Below are 14,408 nucleotides of genomic sequence, written 5' to 3' on the forward strand. Positions count from 1 at the left end.
CTACATGCACATGAGCTAATTTGAACAACATCAGCACGCGCCTCCAAAACTCTTAAATAAAATTGTCTAGAGGGATTTGTTTGAAATTCAATTGTTTTTTATAGACAATCTTGAACTTGATGAACAATCTGAAGAAAAAAACGAAAAAGGAAAGAAAATTTATAGAAGAGATAAAATTTAGTAAATACCTGCTATCTATTTTAGATCTAGGCCTTTAAGAATTCAAAATCTTTTTTTTTTTTCCCCCAAATTTTTTTTCTGGTGATGATGAGTACACCTACACAACTTCAGGTCAAGCAAATATGCCTAAGACCTCGACCTAACATCAATTTTTCTTTTCTTAAATCAATGGCATTTGTCACTGCAGTTTCTCTCTTCTTAAAAAGGGTATTTTCTCGGGGTTGATTCATATTTTTTTTGTCAAAATGTTCACCTACATGACAAGTCATCACAAAATGTGGGTTCAAAAAGTCTCCCTAGGTTTATTAAGAGTTTGTGGGTTATGAGTTTATGATGTACGAAGTTGCTCATGTGTAAGGGAGTTAGTTGTCTTTGCATGTCTTAGATCTTAGGTCACTGAATCTGGCAGTTGGACGTATTGGTGGTAACGGGTCGGGTCCGAGTTTTGGATATATGTATGTATTATTTAAATATTATAATTAAAAATATATAGTTGTATTTATTTAAATATTATTAAAATAATATATTTTTGAAATACTTTTAATATTATTTAACTAATATACTATTTGGGTCGGGTCCAAGTTTGAGACCCAGACCCGAGCCGTCAGGTTCGATATTTGAACCCATACCTAGACTAGGGTCAGGTCCAGTAGTCGGGTCCTCGGTTTGGGTCCATTGCCACTCCTACTTGGACATGCATCAAATTCACGCATACGAGCCTCTGGCATCTTTGAAGATGATTTGTATTTTGAATGGTTCCTATTTATCTTCTCATTGTAGCCCTAATTTGTAAGTTTAATTTATTTTCTTCTAAACAAAAAAAAAATCGTGTTGAGGTTTGGGACATATACCTAATTAATAAATTGAAGGACAAAAATCTCTTGTTTTTCTATATTAAGAAACTATAAGGCCGAATTCACAGATAAATTAAAAGGAAAAGTATACTATTAATCTTGACCATGAGATGAGAAATTAGGTGGCTGCATTTAGTCCATTGACCAAGCTCAAATTTCAAAATAAATTTTTTCGAACTTTGTGATGCCTCCAAACTAATAGATTTCACATGGGATAGTTATAAATAATTGTGACTTCTTTATACTAAAGTTAAAAGGCCTCATTGTTTCTTAGCTAGGAGATAAATTTAAGGCGTAATTAATATCCAAATTTACGAAGTATGGTCATAATGTTGGAGGAAATTGTGGTTTGTAAGTTTGTTCGGTACATAAATAAAGTAGCCAGCATCATGTTACCCCCTAACATTTTTTAACAAAAAGTTTTTAAGTATATGATTATAATCCCACATTTGCCAAGAAAAAACAAATGAATCGAGGAAAGTGAATTAATGGGAGCCATTAATTGTCACAAGGACAACCAACAACCGTGGTGGAAGAACCAAAGCAAATTGTTCATGCATCTGAACTTTTTGTGTGGACCTAATTTTATGATAGTTAGGTAACCTAACCAAACCTGGCTTACGTATATGCTCTCAAGCCAAATTGATACCAAACCGTTTTCCATTGCTTACTTTGTTACATCTTAGGTTTAGAAGTCATGTCTGTAGTATGCGGTGACTCGGATATTGAGTCGAACACCTCTTCTGGACCCCCTAGGCCAAGCCGACTCGTAGGGACCTATGGCACCTCCATCCCTTCATCTGTTGCGATATTGTAGGGTGGCAATGAGTTGGGTTGCCCAACCCAGCTTAGTTGATTCCCCCGGAGCAGCTCTGGCTCGAGCATTTATGAAAACAAAATAAAGTCTCACCTGAAATCCTCGTCTAAAAAACATTATCGGCAAATCTCCATGATATCTTTAAAATCAATTTCTAACATCGACAATGAAATTTGAAACTGAAAAAAGGTACAGATCTTGTGAATCTTTGAATACTTATTTTTAAAGCAAAATAGACGGTCTAGATAATTTATTGCAATAAACATATTTTTAGAACTTGAAATCTTATTTTTTTCACAAGCCAAGATGATAGATGTAAAGGTTTTTTAATGCTTGGATTGCAATTTTCAATGAGTTATAAAGTAAAGCTTCACTTATTTTCTGATAGGGTTCCAGCCCTATTAAACTATTTTTTTTTTCCAAATAAAGGTAATTCAAAGGGATATTAGAGATAATTTCTTTAAAAAAAAAAAACACACTCTAAGCTACCACATGATTCGTCGCATATTTGCTTTTCATTTTCTTGGGCCAATAATAGAGATGAACCGAAATTTCTCTTTTAAATTTTGAAAATATATACAACAAGACCATTTATTTTTAGAAAAAGTATAGAATATGACCAATTACCTTTAGGTGCCGTTTGTATAGAGTTGAGGCTCTAAACAATCAAATTACAGCCCACCTTCAAATAGTATCGAAAAATATGGTTTCAATATTGGAAATCTTTGGGATAGCTTTAAAATATGTTTTTATTTTTAATCATAAAATTTAAAGCTTAAAAAATACTATATGGCGAGCATGACTGTGAACATTTGAAAATCTTAAAAATTAACGGTTTTAAAATGTGTTACAAGATACACTATTTTCAAAACTTGAAATCTATTTTTTCCTCATATTCATGCATCTTGATGTCGAGATGATCAATACGGGCATTAAGATAACCTCTTTTAGTAAAATTTTTAAGATCTGCTTTAATTTGATTGTTTAGAGCCTAGGATCTATAAACTCTTCCCTCGACCTTTTATTTCAACTCGGTCACAATTCTGAATTATGTTTAATATAAAAAGTCACAATCATTATTAAATTTAAAATCGGGTGGTTGATAATTTTTCTTTATTTGGGCACAATGTTTAAAATAATTTTTTTAAAATATTTTGTCATACTTTTATTTCTCATCTGTAAATTTTAGGTGGGCATTCAAATCTTCTCTTTCTTTAACTTACTCTCCTCCTCCAATGGAGCGGCAAAACCAAGGTATAAAGTATAAACCATGCTGAACTCTCTCTCTCTAAATTTTATTTTCCTAATTTTAGTACCTCTCTCTCTCGGTGAAGAAGAAGAGAATGCAGGCGACATGGTCGCAATCAGTGCAGTGCCTGGCATTTCCAGGACGTGCACCCATGGCTCATGTTGCCAACAACAAACCCCCACATCTTCGTTTCTCTCTCTTCAACCCCAACCGCTCTCCATCATCACCCCCACGTTTGCGCCTCTCCTCCCCCATCAGCGCCCTCGCTTCTCTCGATATCCCTGCCGGAAAAGGGTCTCTCTCTGGTTTTCCTGAATTTTAATCTCTGTAATTTGGTTAATCTCTGGATTTCCTGAATTTTAATCTCTGTAATTTGGTTCTTACTTTAAAAGATTCGAAATTTTGGATTTCTCTGGTTCTGTCTCATCTCATTTGGTATATGTGTAGTATGACTGGATTTCATGAAGTTGAGCTCAAAGTACGTGATTATGAGCTGGATCAGTATGGTGTAGTCAACAATGCTGTTTATGCAAGCTACTGTCAGCATGGTGACTCTCTCTCTCTCTCTCGAGCCACTATTGTGCTATTTATTTGATTTATGATGACCCTTAATATGGTAATTCAAAGCTGCATTTTAGTAGTTATTTTTAATATTTTGGATTACTTATCAAGTTAGGATTTGATATGACTTGTGCTTAGGTTGAGAACGTCAATTTATACATGACCACCAATTTTTTTTTTTCAATGTATAAATGACCACCAATTATTTCGAGAAAAAACCTAGAACTTTGCCATGTCGAAATTTCGAAGGAACTGGGTTAGCAGTATTAAACGGGGTTATTAGTATTACCTTTATTTGCCTCATATTTCATGGTTGTTGTATTCAAGGGGAAGGCTCTAAATGGACAAGGGGACGACCAAAAGGACATGGATAGAAGTACGTGAGAAAATATATAATGACGTTTAGTCTTATTGGATATATGGCGCTTGATAAAGAAGAATGGAGAAAAAAAATTTATGTAGCCGACCCCAAATAATTGGGATAAGGCTTAGAGGATGATAATGATAATGATGATGGTGAAATCATTGTTGTTGTATTTCATATGCCTACTGGATTTAATCAAAATTTGGTTGAAACAATTTAACTATTTTTTGCCTTGTTATATGTTTTAGAAGAAATCTATTGCAGCAGAAGCTGTACCGTCTATATATGTTTTGGAAGAAACCTAATTCAACACAAGCTATCAGTCTGGTCCCCAGTGGCTAGAGAAACAACTGATGGATGATTTGATTGCTGCAAAAATAGCCAAACGATTGTGTGCAACGTAGACTTCAAAATAGAATAATGTAATTTGAAGTTTGAAGACAACTATTATTTTGAGGGAAGATGCAGTAACATATTACGTGATGAAATCCATGAGAAAAAGCGGAAAGGACAATAATATTAATAAAAGAGGGAGACATATACTAACTTGCAAAGTTTTTGCAGCTCAAACTTTGATTCACCTCATCAGATTGCTCCTTTATAGCTTGTCCTCTGTTGTCTATACCCCAAGGACCTTTGTACTAAAGCGAAGCTTTCCTCCCTTTGGTATTTTACCAGGAGAAACTTCTTTAAGGTCTTAGGCTATTCTTGAATGAGAACCATGACTCTTTCCATGGAGAGAAGTTCCAACTCCTACTCCACTCAAATTCAAAACCAACTGCCTCTTTCCTCCTTCCTATTTGTTTCAGTGGATCCACCCTTTCAATGTCCCAACAACAATTGGAACAGTTCCTTGATTTTCTCTAGTGAGGCGTTGAGGGGGATAACCAACAACTATCCCAAACTATTCCAACTTCCATTTATCCCATCTTGATGTGCCTTAGTCTGCTGTTTGACTTGATACCTAAGTTGTTCCTTTGTCGCTTTAGTCCTGTATTCTTCTTCTGGGTTTCCCACATTCTTTCACCTTTTAGTGATCCCTGAAGATAGAAAAGATGAGCATAATGCCTCCGACCTTTTCATGACATGTTTAATTGTGAGGACCTTGCCCGTTTATTTCCCATGTCATCGTGCCTGTTAGCCTTTTTACTATCATCTGCCTCATGGAATTAAACATTGTTATTGCTCCATCTACTGTGTATTAGACATACTTGAGATAGCTCTGCTTTCTCAGGAAAGTTATCCTCATACCTTTGAAGCATCAGATAGGCCAATAGAGCTCATTCCCTCTCCCACCTGGACATAACTGAGAACTTTGATCCAAATCTTCCAAACAGATGGATTTTTACTAGTCGTGCCTGCAAGAGACACTCTATTACATAGGTTCATGCAAATTCCATCTCAGGACATAGTGAACCCGCAAAGCCTTGTTCCCTTTCGCCAATGGAATGATTCCATTTTCCCTGATGGTTCTATGATCCCAATCTTTCCAAAGCTTCCTCTCCAATGTTAAAGATTGTTTTGTTTTGGATTGTTCAAATGTAGGATTCAAACTTGGGAGATAGTGTTGCAATTGTCAATGTCTTAACCAATCCCCAATATTAAGTATTTGATTTTCACTATCTTATTTGCTTCCTTTTGATGTGCTTACTAGCTCAACTCAGGAAGGAGACAATTTCTAGTTTATTCTTTAGCAAGAACATGAGAATACAAAAAGATAGGGGAGATGATCATCTCTGGAAATGATATCAGCTGCCACATACACGTAATAACATGTCAGGTGGATGCACTGAAGCTGATGGGCGTTAATCAACTGCTAAATTAGTTTGGCCTAAAAGAATGCAGAATTCGGAGGATGATGATAGCTCACAAGTCGCAATTTATTTTCTTCTTATATCTAAGAGCAAGGTGTAGCTCATGGCCTCAACGTTCATCCTTTGTGGAACTGGGTGTGGTGAGAACACAATCTTCTCACTCTTCAAATTGTCTGAATTATCTGGAACTGGCCCTTTTGGTTTGGTGGGAGTATACGTAACTTTCCTGTTGAAAGTCTTCACTTCTTTGTAGAGTATTGTGCTTCGGTATATTACCTATCCTTGCAAGTTGTTAGGATGAATTATTTCATAAGTATCATAAAATACTTATAGCGAGGGACACAAATTTTGCAATGGCCCCACTCAACCATGGTTGCATAGAAGCAAACTATAGTGAAGGGAGGCATGGCGTAGCAAATAAGGTGAGAGGCTAATGACCATGCAAATAGACAGTTTTTTGGATTTCTGGAGGGAGGATGGGCCTTGAAATCCATTGGCATCAGTTGATAATTGATTGTTGTCTATACAATATCCTCTTGTTTTTGTTGAATGGCGCTTCTAATAGTTGTTTGATTTTATAAGAATCTAGATCTTAGTCAAGGACCCTTGTCACACTTTCTGTTTATGATTTTTGCAAAGGCTTTCAGCCATCTCATTGACATGGTGGTGAGTGTAGGGCTCACTGAAGGAACAATGTTTAGAACAATGTCTAAAAACTCAATCTTGGTGGCCAATTCGATCCCTGGCAAGTTTTCTAACTCGAATAGTCTCAGAAAATCTTGGCAAGTTTTCTAACTTTTTTTGTGAATACTTTAAGATGCACCTGCTTCGCAGGTCTCATTAAAATGTTGTGTATGATGTGATATGAAATGAGAAAATATGAATTTGTCTCTCTATTTATGCTTTAGAATTGAATATTAGAAATTTATCTAGCAAAATGGGCAAATTATTTATGCGATATTTTAAAATAACTCATAAAAAATTTATATACATAAGGATTTGTATAATTAAGTGTCATACTTCTAACGTAGCATGAATCATGTATACTCCCTGCCTTTATAATATCATTGGAAAAATCGCTCGCAAAAAGAAAATAAGGAAAGGAAATTATAGTTATAAGTAATAAATTTGCAATGCAAAAAGTATGCTTAACTTATAATTATAATATAAGTAATATTAGAATAATTATCCTATGAATATTATCTATAAATTATAATTTTAAAAATATTAATTAAAATTATAACTATTAACCAAAATTTATTAACTAAAACTAAAACTATTAACTTAAAGTTATTATCCAATAATTATTGATTAAAATATTTAGTTAAATTAAATAAACTATGATTCTTGACTAAAAATTACAATATACAAAATTATATGTGGGATATATCATAAAATAGAAAGATGGAGACATAAAGACTAAAGAGGTAGAGAAAGAGTATATGTAGCATGCAATTAAGGATCATGCTAAGGTAGAGAGAGATAATAAAGAGTCACGTATAAGAGAGAGAGATGTTTAAAGCAGGAGATTAGCAATAAAGTAGAAGTTACATGGATATGCATTAATTGACCTAACATTAATTAGGTTAAAGATCCACATGTTCTCGATTTTTTTCCTCTAATTTGAGAGAGAGAGAGAGAGGGAGAAAAAATATTTTGTATGGATTACTAGGAGATGAGTCATCTTAAAATAGGAGATCAGAGGGGTCCCCTGGTCAATATATAATAGATAGCGTGTTTGTTGTGGGAATCAGACCTAGCTCTTCACCTCGATCCCACCACAATGCTACCATCTTGGCAAAGACTATGCATTTGTCAAATTAATACAAAAAATTATATATAAAGAATGTCTAGAACACATCATGACTTTTTCTATTTACAAAACTCGATCTTGGAATCAGTCTAGTTGACTCTGATAAGTGTTTCCAACTTAAAAATGAGTTTGGTTTAGAAGAATTGGGGTAAGTTTGGAAGCTTCGGTGACTTGTAAGTCCATTTTTATTCCTTGGTTCATCCATGACACATACATTTTGGTCTGTCCTGCATGGTCCATGTATTTTCTGCATGCATTTATTTGCATATGGAAATGAAATTCTTTTGTAGTTTTCATCCTCCTTTTGTTGCCTAGTAGATTTTAGAATCAGTATTTTCATGCTTATCCCAGTGGAGTTCTTTTAGAACTAGAAGTTAATTTATTCATTTGTCTCTTTAATTGAGATAGCCCAAAGTTACCAGACAAAAACTTTTTATTTAGTTTTGATTGGTAAGTAGATATTCAAATCCTCATCTGGACAGATATGCACTAGAGCACCTGACTTTACTAAAGGGCCAGAAGTCCTTATCTTTCATGAAAAGTTTTAAACAATACTACATTTAGTTGTAGAAATGACATGATTACTTCTTCTTCTTTTTTCCTTATGTCATTGATTTTCTGTCAGTGCTTTAAATATAGTTTCTCCCCCTTGCCACTTGAAATCAACCAGGTCGACATGAACTGTTTGAGAAGATGGGCATGAGGGCAGATGCGGTTGCTCGCACTGGAGAAGCACTTGCACTCTCAGAGCTGTCTCTCAAGTTCCTTGGACCATTAAGAGTTAGTATTATATTTCTTTAAATGACCCTATAGATCTTAATTATGCCCTTTTTTCTTCAATTTCCATGGTTGGTTTTGTCAAGGGGACTGCCTAGTGCTATACATACTGGGACATTGCAGAAATAGCTTTGGTTTGGTAAAAGAAAATTGCAAATATGCACCAACTTCTGCAAAATCAATTAAAGAACTGACTTTCACAAAATTACTCAACTATATCAAACATGGATAAATTATGTGTGATTTTCGGAAGTGGATTCTTCTAACCCCCATTTTAGCTGATATCGGTTTCTTTGCGCTTTATCCAGAATAGGTCCCAAAGTAGTCCAAGTTTCTAAATTTTAAGCCATTCTCCATATTGTAATTAAAAAGCACAAGAGATTTTGGTGACATTCGCTACGAAGTTTGAACTTTGATTTGGTTGAGACTGCTTCTACATTTTAGCTTAATGACTCTCTCTCTCTCTCTCTCTCTCTCTCTGTATCTGTGTGTGTCTGAGAGATCATTAGTTTTTGATAAGATGCAAATCATAATCTCAAATCATTTTTTATTCTCTTTATTTTGAGGAAAAAAGATGTCAAGTTTTGAACTAAGAAAAATGAGCTGTCATTTGAGTGGCCTGTATCCTGTTAGCTCTCGTTTTTTCTCTAGACTGATACTATTTCCATAATTTTTTTCAATACCGGAGAGTTTTGCAATTTTTTACTTGGCCAGAGTGGTGACAAGTTCATCATGAAAGTGAGAATTTCAGGCTTCTCAGCTGCCCGCTTTTTCTTCGAACACCACATCTACAAGCTACCAAACCATGAGGTGATTCCTTTTTTAACTCTCCCATCGTCTCTGAATCACTAAATATGCAGATTCTCTATGTAGCAAAACGATAGTATGTTAACGACATGGTTATAATGATTATTGCTTCTGTCCAATCTATAGGTTGAATAATGTAGTGAGAATAAGACTCACAATTGAATGGAGGACATGTTTTGCAGGTCTCACTTCCCGTCCATCACAGTCCGGCCTCTTGATTGGACCGTGCTTAACCTTGATGACCATTCTACTGTTGTGACAATTTTGATCATGCTATACTCTCCCATCGAAACACACTCACACTCACACTCACATTCACACTCACATGCACACACACACAGTGTAGAAGGACTTAGAGAGTCCACTCAGATTAGCCCGAGTTACTCGGCTTTGCTGAACTGTGGTGAGTTCTAGGACAACTAGCAAAACATAAAAAACATATCAAAGAAATATAAGAAAAAAAAGGTTTAAAAATACAAAAAATGGAAAACATAAATATATTAGTTAGAAATATGTTTTTAGATGATTTTGATACTTCTTGAGATTTTTTTGGGTAAGTAATAGTTCTTAAGATGATTTGAGAACTTTCATATTTTTTCCTTTTTTAATTTTTCTGAAATATATAAGGAATAAAATCAATTGTTTCAATAATCCATCTTTTGTAGATTTTTTTCATCCTCTTTATAGCCTTCTAATGATTTCAACTACCTTTTTTGAACTTTTTCTGATTTTTAACTTTTTTGCAATTTCTTTTACTTCTCTTTTTGATTTATTTTACTTTTTTTAAGTGTAGAGCTTGATTTTTTATTCCACTTGGACTCGGCCGAGTTACTCGCCTCCTCCAAGGACCGTGTACCTTGACCGAGGCGAGCATTAAAACATTGCTCTCTAAACACAATTTTCCTCTGCTTACGCTCTTTGAATAATTTCTGATCTCTCTCTCTACACAATTTCCCTCTACTTAATACTCTTGGAATCATTGCTGAATTCTCTCTCTTATCTATTGGGAAACCATTCAGCCGATATTGGAAGCCAAGGCCACAGGCGCGTGGCTTGACAAAAGTTATCGCCCTATCCGCATTCCATCATCTTTTAGATCCAAGTTTGTGCAGTTTGTGCGTGAAGAAGAATACGATTGATTTCAATCTTGCAGGTTCTTTGGCTCCACTAAATTATGGCTTGAAACTGTCAAAGGTTTCTTCTTCTATTTTCCTGTATTTGTTAACAACAATAATTAGTATTGAGCTTGAAGATCGTCTGGCTCCCCCAGTATATAAACTCAATTTTATGCAACAGTTGTTTAGTAATATAATGGAACAACTTTCAAAATTCATGTTAAGGTCATTTGTTTGATCTAAATTTTACAATATACACCCTTTTCATTCTAATGAACAATCACATTCTAGTGAACAATCACAAAAAAGGAAGTTTTGAAAATGTAATCTAGAAAGTATTTTTTTAGTCCAATTAATATAGGTTGTCCATTTTGGTGAGATGTTTAGATCTAAGCTTGATATGTTTTTTTTTCAAAAATTTTAAATAATTTTATTATCATTAGATTAAAAATATTAAAAAAAAAATTGATTTTGAATTTATAAAGGCTTAGATTTTGAAATTCATCAGATGGACGGTCTAAATTCATTGTTGGAGGGGACTCAATTTGACCATATATAGGCTGTAAATTATTATTATTATTATTTTAGGCTGATTATTGAGATGAGAGTGCAAAATTTTGAGTCACACAAATACCACAAATGTGATTTTCTTAGAAGTGTGGTTGCATAATATTAGGATATAAACAGTGCTTGAAATCATTGCGCATGTATATATATATATATATATATATATATATATATATATTGCACGAATAAATGTAATGAGATAGAAGAATAACAAAAATGCTTCTGAGAAAAAAAAATTAATAAGGACAAGTTTAAATGTACTTAAAATTGGAATATTTTTGGATTGTAATCCAAAAATCTTGTAAAAATGACTTTGACCATTTGGACAACTGCATAATTTTGCTATATTTTTAGATTGAAAGAAAAAAGTCCAGGCAAAAATTATCATTCAAAAAAAATTAAACTTTTTAAGATGAAAGGAAATAGGAAGGGGAAACCACGAGACTCAAAGGCCTACTCTGTTTCACATTCGCTGAATCCTAGCCAGAATTCTCGCCAGAAAAACCAGAATTCCCACTGGAAAAGGCGGGATTCTGGCCATGGAAGGCATTGGGAGAGGCCATGGCACCGGCAAGTAACTGAGAGAGAGCGGCACTCGGTTTCAGGATCGTTCTCAGAGGAAAATGAGGTGACCAAGGTCATGGGTCCTGAGCTTATATCTGAGACACCTTTGAAAAAATTCTCCACCGAAGAGCGACCTGGCAGGGTTATAGTGGGGCGAAGTTTGATGCCCCAGCTTCTTTTCCAGCCATGGCGGGTGATGGGTTACCTATAATTCACTGTATTCTTCACACCCCATTTTGGTTAGACCGTTAGAGAGAGAAAGGGAAGTGAAGTACCAGATAAACGTGAATTCCAACAGGAAGGGGGGAGAGAGAGAGAGAGAGAGAGGGGTGTGCAATTGAAGAAGTGAGAATGGAGAGGATGGACAGATGGGGCTAGATATCTGAAGGTCGTCTCTTTTCCTGTGGGCCTTTAGATGAGAGAGAGAGATTACCAATTGATAGAGAGAAAGAGAAAGAGAAGAGAGAGAGAGAAGGATGGGGGTTAGACTGAAAGTCGTCTCCAGGAGATGTGAATGGCTCACAGAGGAAGAACTGGGTCTAGATTCTAGAGAGAGAAAGACATATAGACCTAGACTCTAAAGAGAGAGACAGAGAGAGGGCGGATGGGTCCTGAAAGTCGAGTGGTACTGGGCGTCCGTGTAACAGTGGGAAAAACGAGAGGGATGATGGTGAAGAGAGAGACTTGGACTTGGAGGTCGTCTAGAAAAGACTTTTGGGTTTTTGAGGTCTTATTTCGAAGGTTCTTTTTGATAAATCAATTAAATTAGACATCCAACGTAATAAAATAAGACGAGAAGGTTTTCTAATTAAAGTGAAAAAACCTGCAATTTTTACTTGCAGCTGCAAAGCCAATATCATTTACCTGCAGGTGGTAAGATTTGTCACATTAATATCATCCTGATGGAACATGGTACACGCGTCCCTGATGGTTATTTTCAACAAAAAAAACAAAAATTTGGATGTTCTGATTTTTTTAGGCAACAGGCACATTGAGAGTAAGTAAACTTTTTATGTGTTTTTATGTTTTTGAGGTTTTTTTATCGGTTCTAGAGATTACATCCTGAGAATTTAGGATCTAAAAGATACGCCTCATGTAAGTTTTTCCTGAGGGAGTAGATAGATAATATACTCCCGCAGGACTGGAAAATTTCAGCTAATTTTTTTTCATTGAAACATGGAAGAGTTGTGTGCTTTTGTGCATTTTGTCTGTTTCAATGGAGTCCTCATCATTACAACAATCATTCCTATCTCTGGTAATTTGTATTGAAAGAATATTATGTCTTTCTTTTTAATTAGAAATTTAATAGATAATTATTTATTTAGACGTTAAGATATTGAATTCGTTATTATTTATTGTGAAGCATTTTTTAATAAGATTAATAAATATGAACTATATTTATACACAATAAAAAGATAAATAAGTCAAAACTTTTGTAAATGATTGAGGTGACCATAATTTACATTTGTATCAAATTAAAATGGAAAAAGTCTACATAAGGTACAACTTTATACTATTGTCCTATAGCGGATTGCGTTCGAGCTTAGGAGAACTCTCGAACTAATGATATCGATCTCGAAGAAAGAAAAGAATTTTAAGCCAAAAAAATAGTGCATCTTGTAACAAAATTTCTGAACGGTCTATTTTTAATACTTTTAAGTGTTTCTTGATCTACTCGATATGTATCATTTTTTTTAATTGCAATTTTATAACTAAGGATAAACTTGGATTTTGAAGCCATAATAAGGTTTTCAATACCGAAATGTTATCTCTAAGTAAACTTTATAGGTGTTCCTTACTTCTACAATATCAGGAGACAACCTTATACAAACTTCACCCAATTAAAATTGAAAAATTTTTATATAGAGCCGAGGCTCTTGACAATCAAATTCCTCAAAAATTTCACTAAAAGAGGTTGTTTTGATGCTCAAATATCCTCAAATTGATCATTTCGACATCAAGATGCATAGACATGAGAAAAAAATAGATTTCAAGTTTTGGAAATAGTGCATCTTGTAACGCATTTTTTAACCGTCTATTTTCAAGATTTTCATAGATTTGCTTGATCTATACTATTTTTGAAGTTTTAAATTTTATAATTAAGGATAAAAATATATTTTGAGACTATCGCAAGAATATCCATTATTGAAACCGCATTTCTTGACGCTATTTGGAGGTGCGCTTTACTTTGATTGTCTATAGCCTCGGCTACACAAACCACACTCATTAAAATATCAAAGATCATTATCAAACATATTTACATTTACCCCCAAAAAAATCATAATATATTAAGAATAATGATCCTATAAGACCCTCCCCCACCCATGTGTGTAGGACCCCAAAGGATCACCATTAAATTTGGCATGGATCTCTAGAAAAGTTATCACATGGGTGTGAGACTTGATTTTTTTAGAGATTATTGTCAAATTTAATGGTTATCCTTGAGATCCTACACACATGGGTGGGGTAGGGTCCTATAGGAACATTTCTCATATATTAAATACACATCTCTCTCATGCAATAATGTTTGATACTTTTAGTATTGTCTCTACGCATATTAGGAATGTATATATGGCTAAATCTCTCTTTATATCGCCCTCTATCTCCATCTTTATCTTTAGGGAAAGGTTTCTATACTTCCCCTACAGCATAGAAAAAATATGCTTCTTCTACAATCCGGCTGTCCAATTTTGATCAAAAGAGTCACTCGCCGTTTGATCTTAGATCCAACGTCTCAAAGTATTTTATTTTTAGTTTTTTTAATACACATTGTATGAATATGAAATTTGGTATGTGCCATCTTCGGCTTGGGGTGCACCTATAAAAAATATTAAAAATACTTTTTTTGATAAAATATAATGACCAAAATACTCCTTGAAACTTTCAAGAGTATTTTGGTCATTTTATTTTATTAAAAATATTTTTT

At 34.3% G+C, this 14,408-nt stretch overlaps 1 protein-coding gene and 1 long non-coding RNA gene across 7 annotated transcripts; one reads left to right on the top strand and one right to left on the bottom strand.

Moving 5' to 3' along the window:
- The first annotated feature begins 2,901 nt into the window (after positions 1–2,901).
- Positions 2,902–10,595, top strand: LOC18432139 (acyl-acyl carrier protein thioesterase ATL3, chloroplastic). Of its 6 annotated transcripts, none has more exons than XR_016046895.1 (6): positions 2,902–3,394; positions 3,548–3,648; positions 8,323–8,432; positions 9,144–9,239; positions 9,419–9,639; positions 10,256–10,565. XR_016046895.1 is itself a non-coding variant. In XM_020665916.2 (6 exons), the coding sequence occupies exons 1-6, from the start codon at positions 3,195–3,197 to the stop codon at positions 10,291–10,293; spliced, it is 729 nt and encodes a 242-aa protein (XP_020521575.1). In that variant the 5' UTR covers positions 2,902–3,194; the 3' UTR covers positions 10,294–10,565. The 6 variants fall into 6 exon arrangements, 5 of the variants coding, with proteins under 5 accessions (XP_020521575.1, XP_020521574.1, XP_011622625.2 ...); XM_020665916.2 differs by having other exon boundaries at positions 9,181–9,239; XM_020665915.2 differs by lacking the exon at positions 9,419–9,639 and having other exon boundaries at positions 9,181–9,239; positions 10,256–10,595.
- On the bottom strand, positions 9,998–12,466 carry LOC148779031 (uncharacterized). Its single transcript, XR_016046896.1, has 2 exons — positions 11,376–12,466; positions 9,998–10,448 (listed from the first exon to the last, which is right to left on the bottom strand). It is a non-coding gene; the product is annotated as an uncharacterized LOC148779031 (long non-coding RNA).
- Positions 12,467–14,408: the final 1,942 nt, after the last annotated feature.

This window comes from Amborella trichopoda, chromosome 13, assembly GCF_054954075.1.
Source record: "Amborella trichopoda isolate Santa Cruz 75 chromosome 13, AtrichopodaSantaCruz75HAP2 v2.0, whole genome shotgun sequence".
NCBI classification, from domain to species: Eukaryota; Viridiplantae; Streptophyta; class Magnoliopsida; order Amborellales; family Amborellaceae; genus Amborella; species Amborella trichopoda.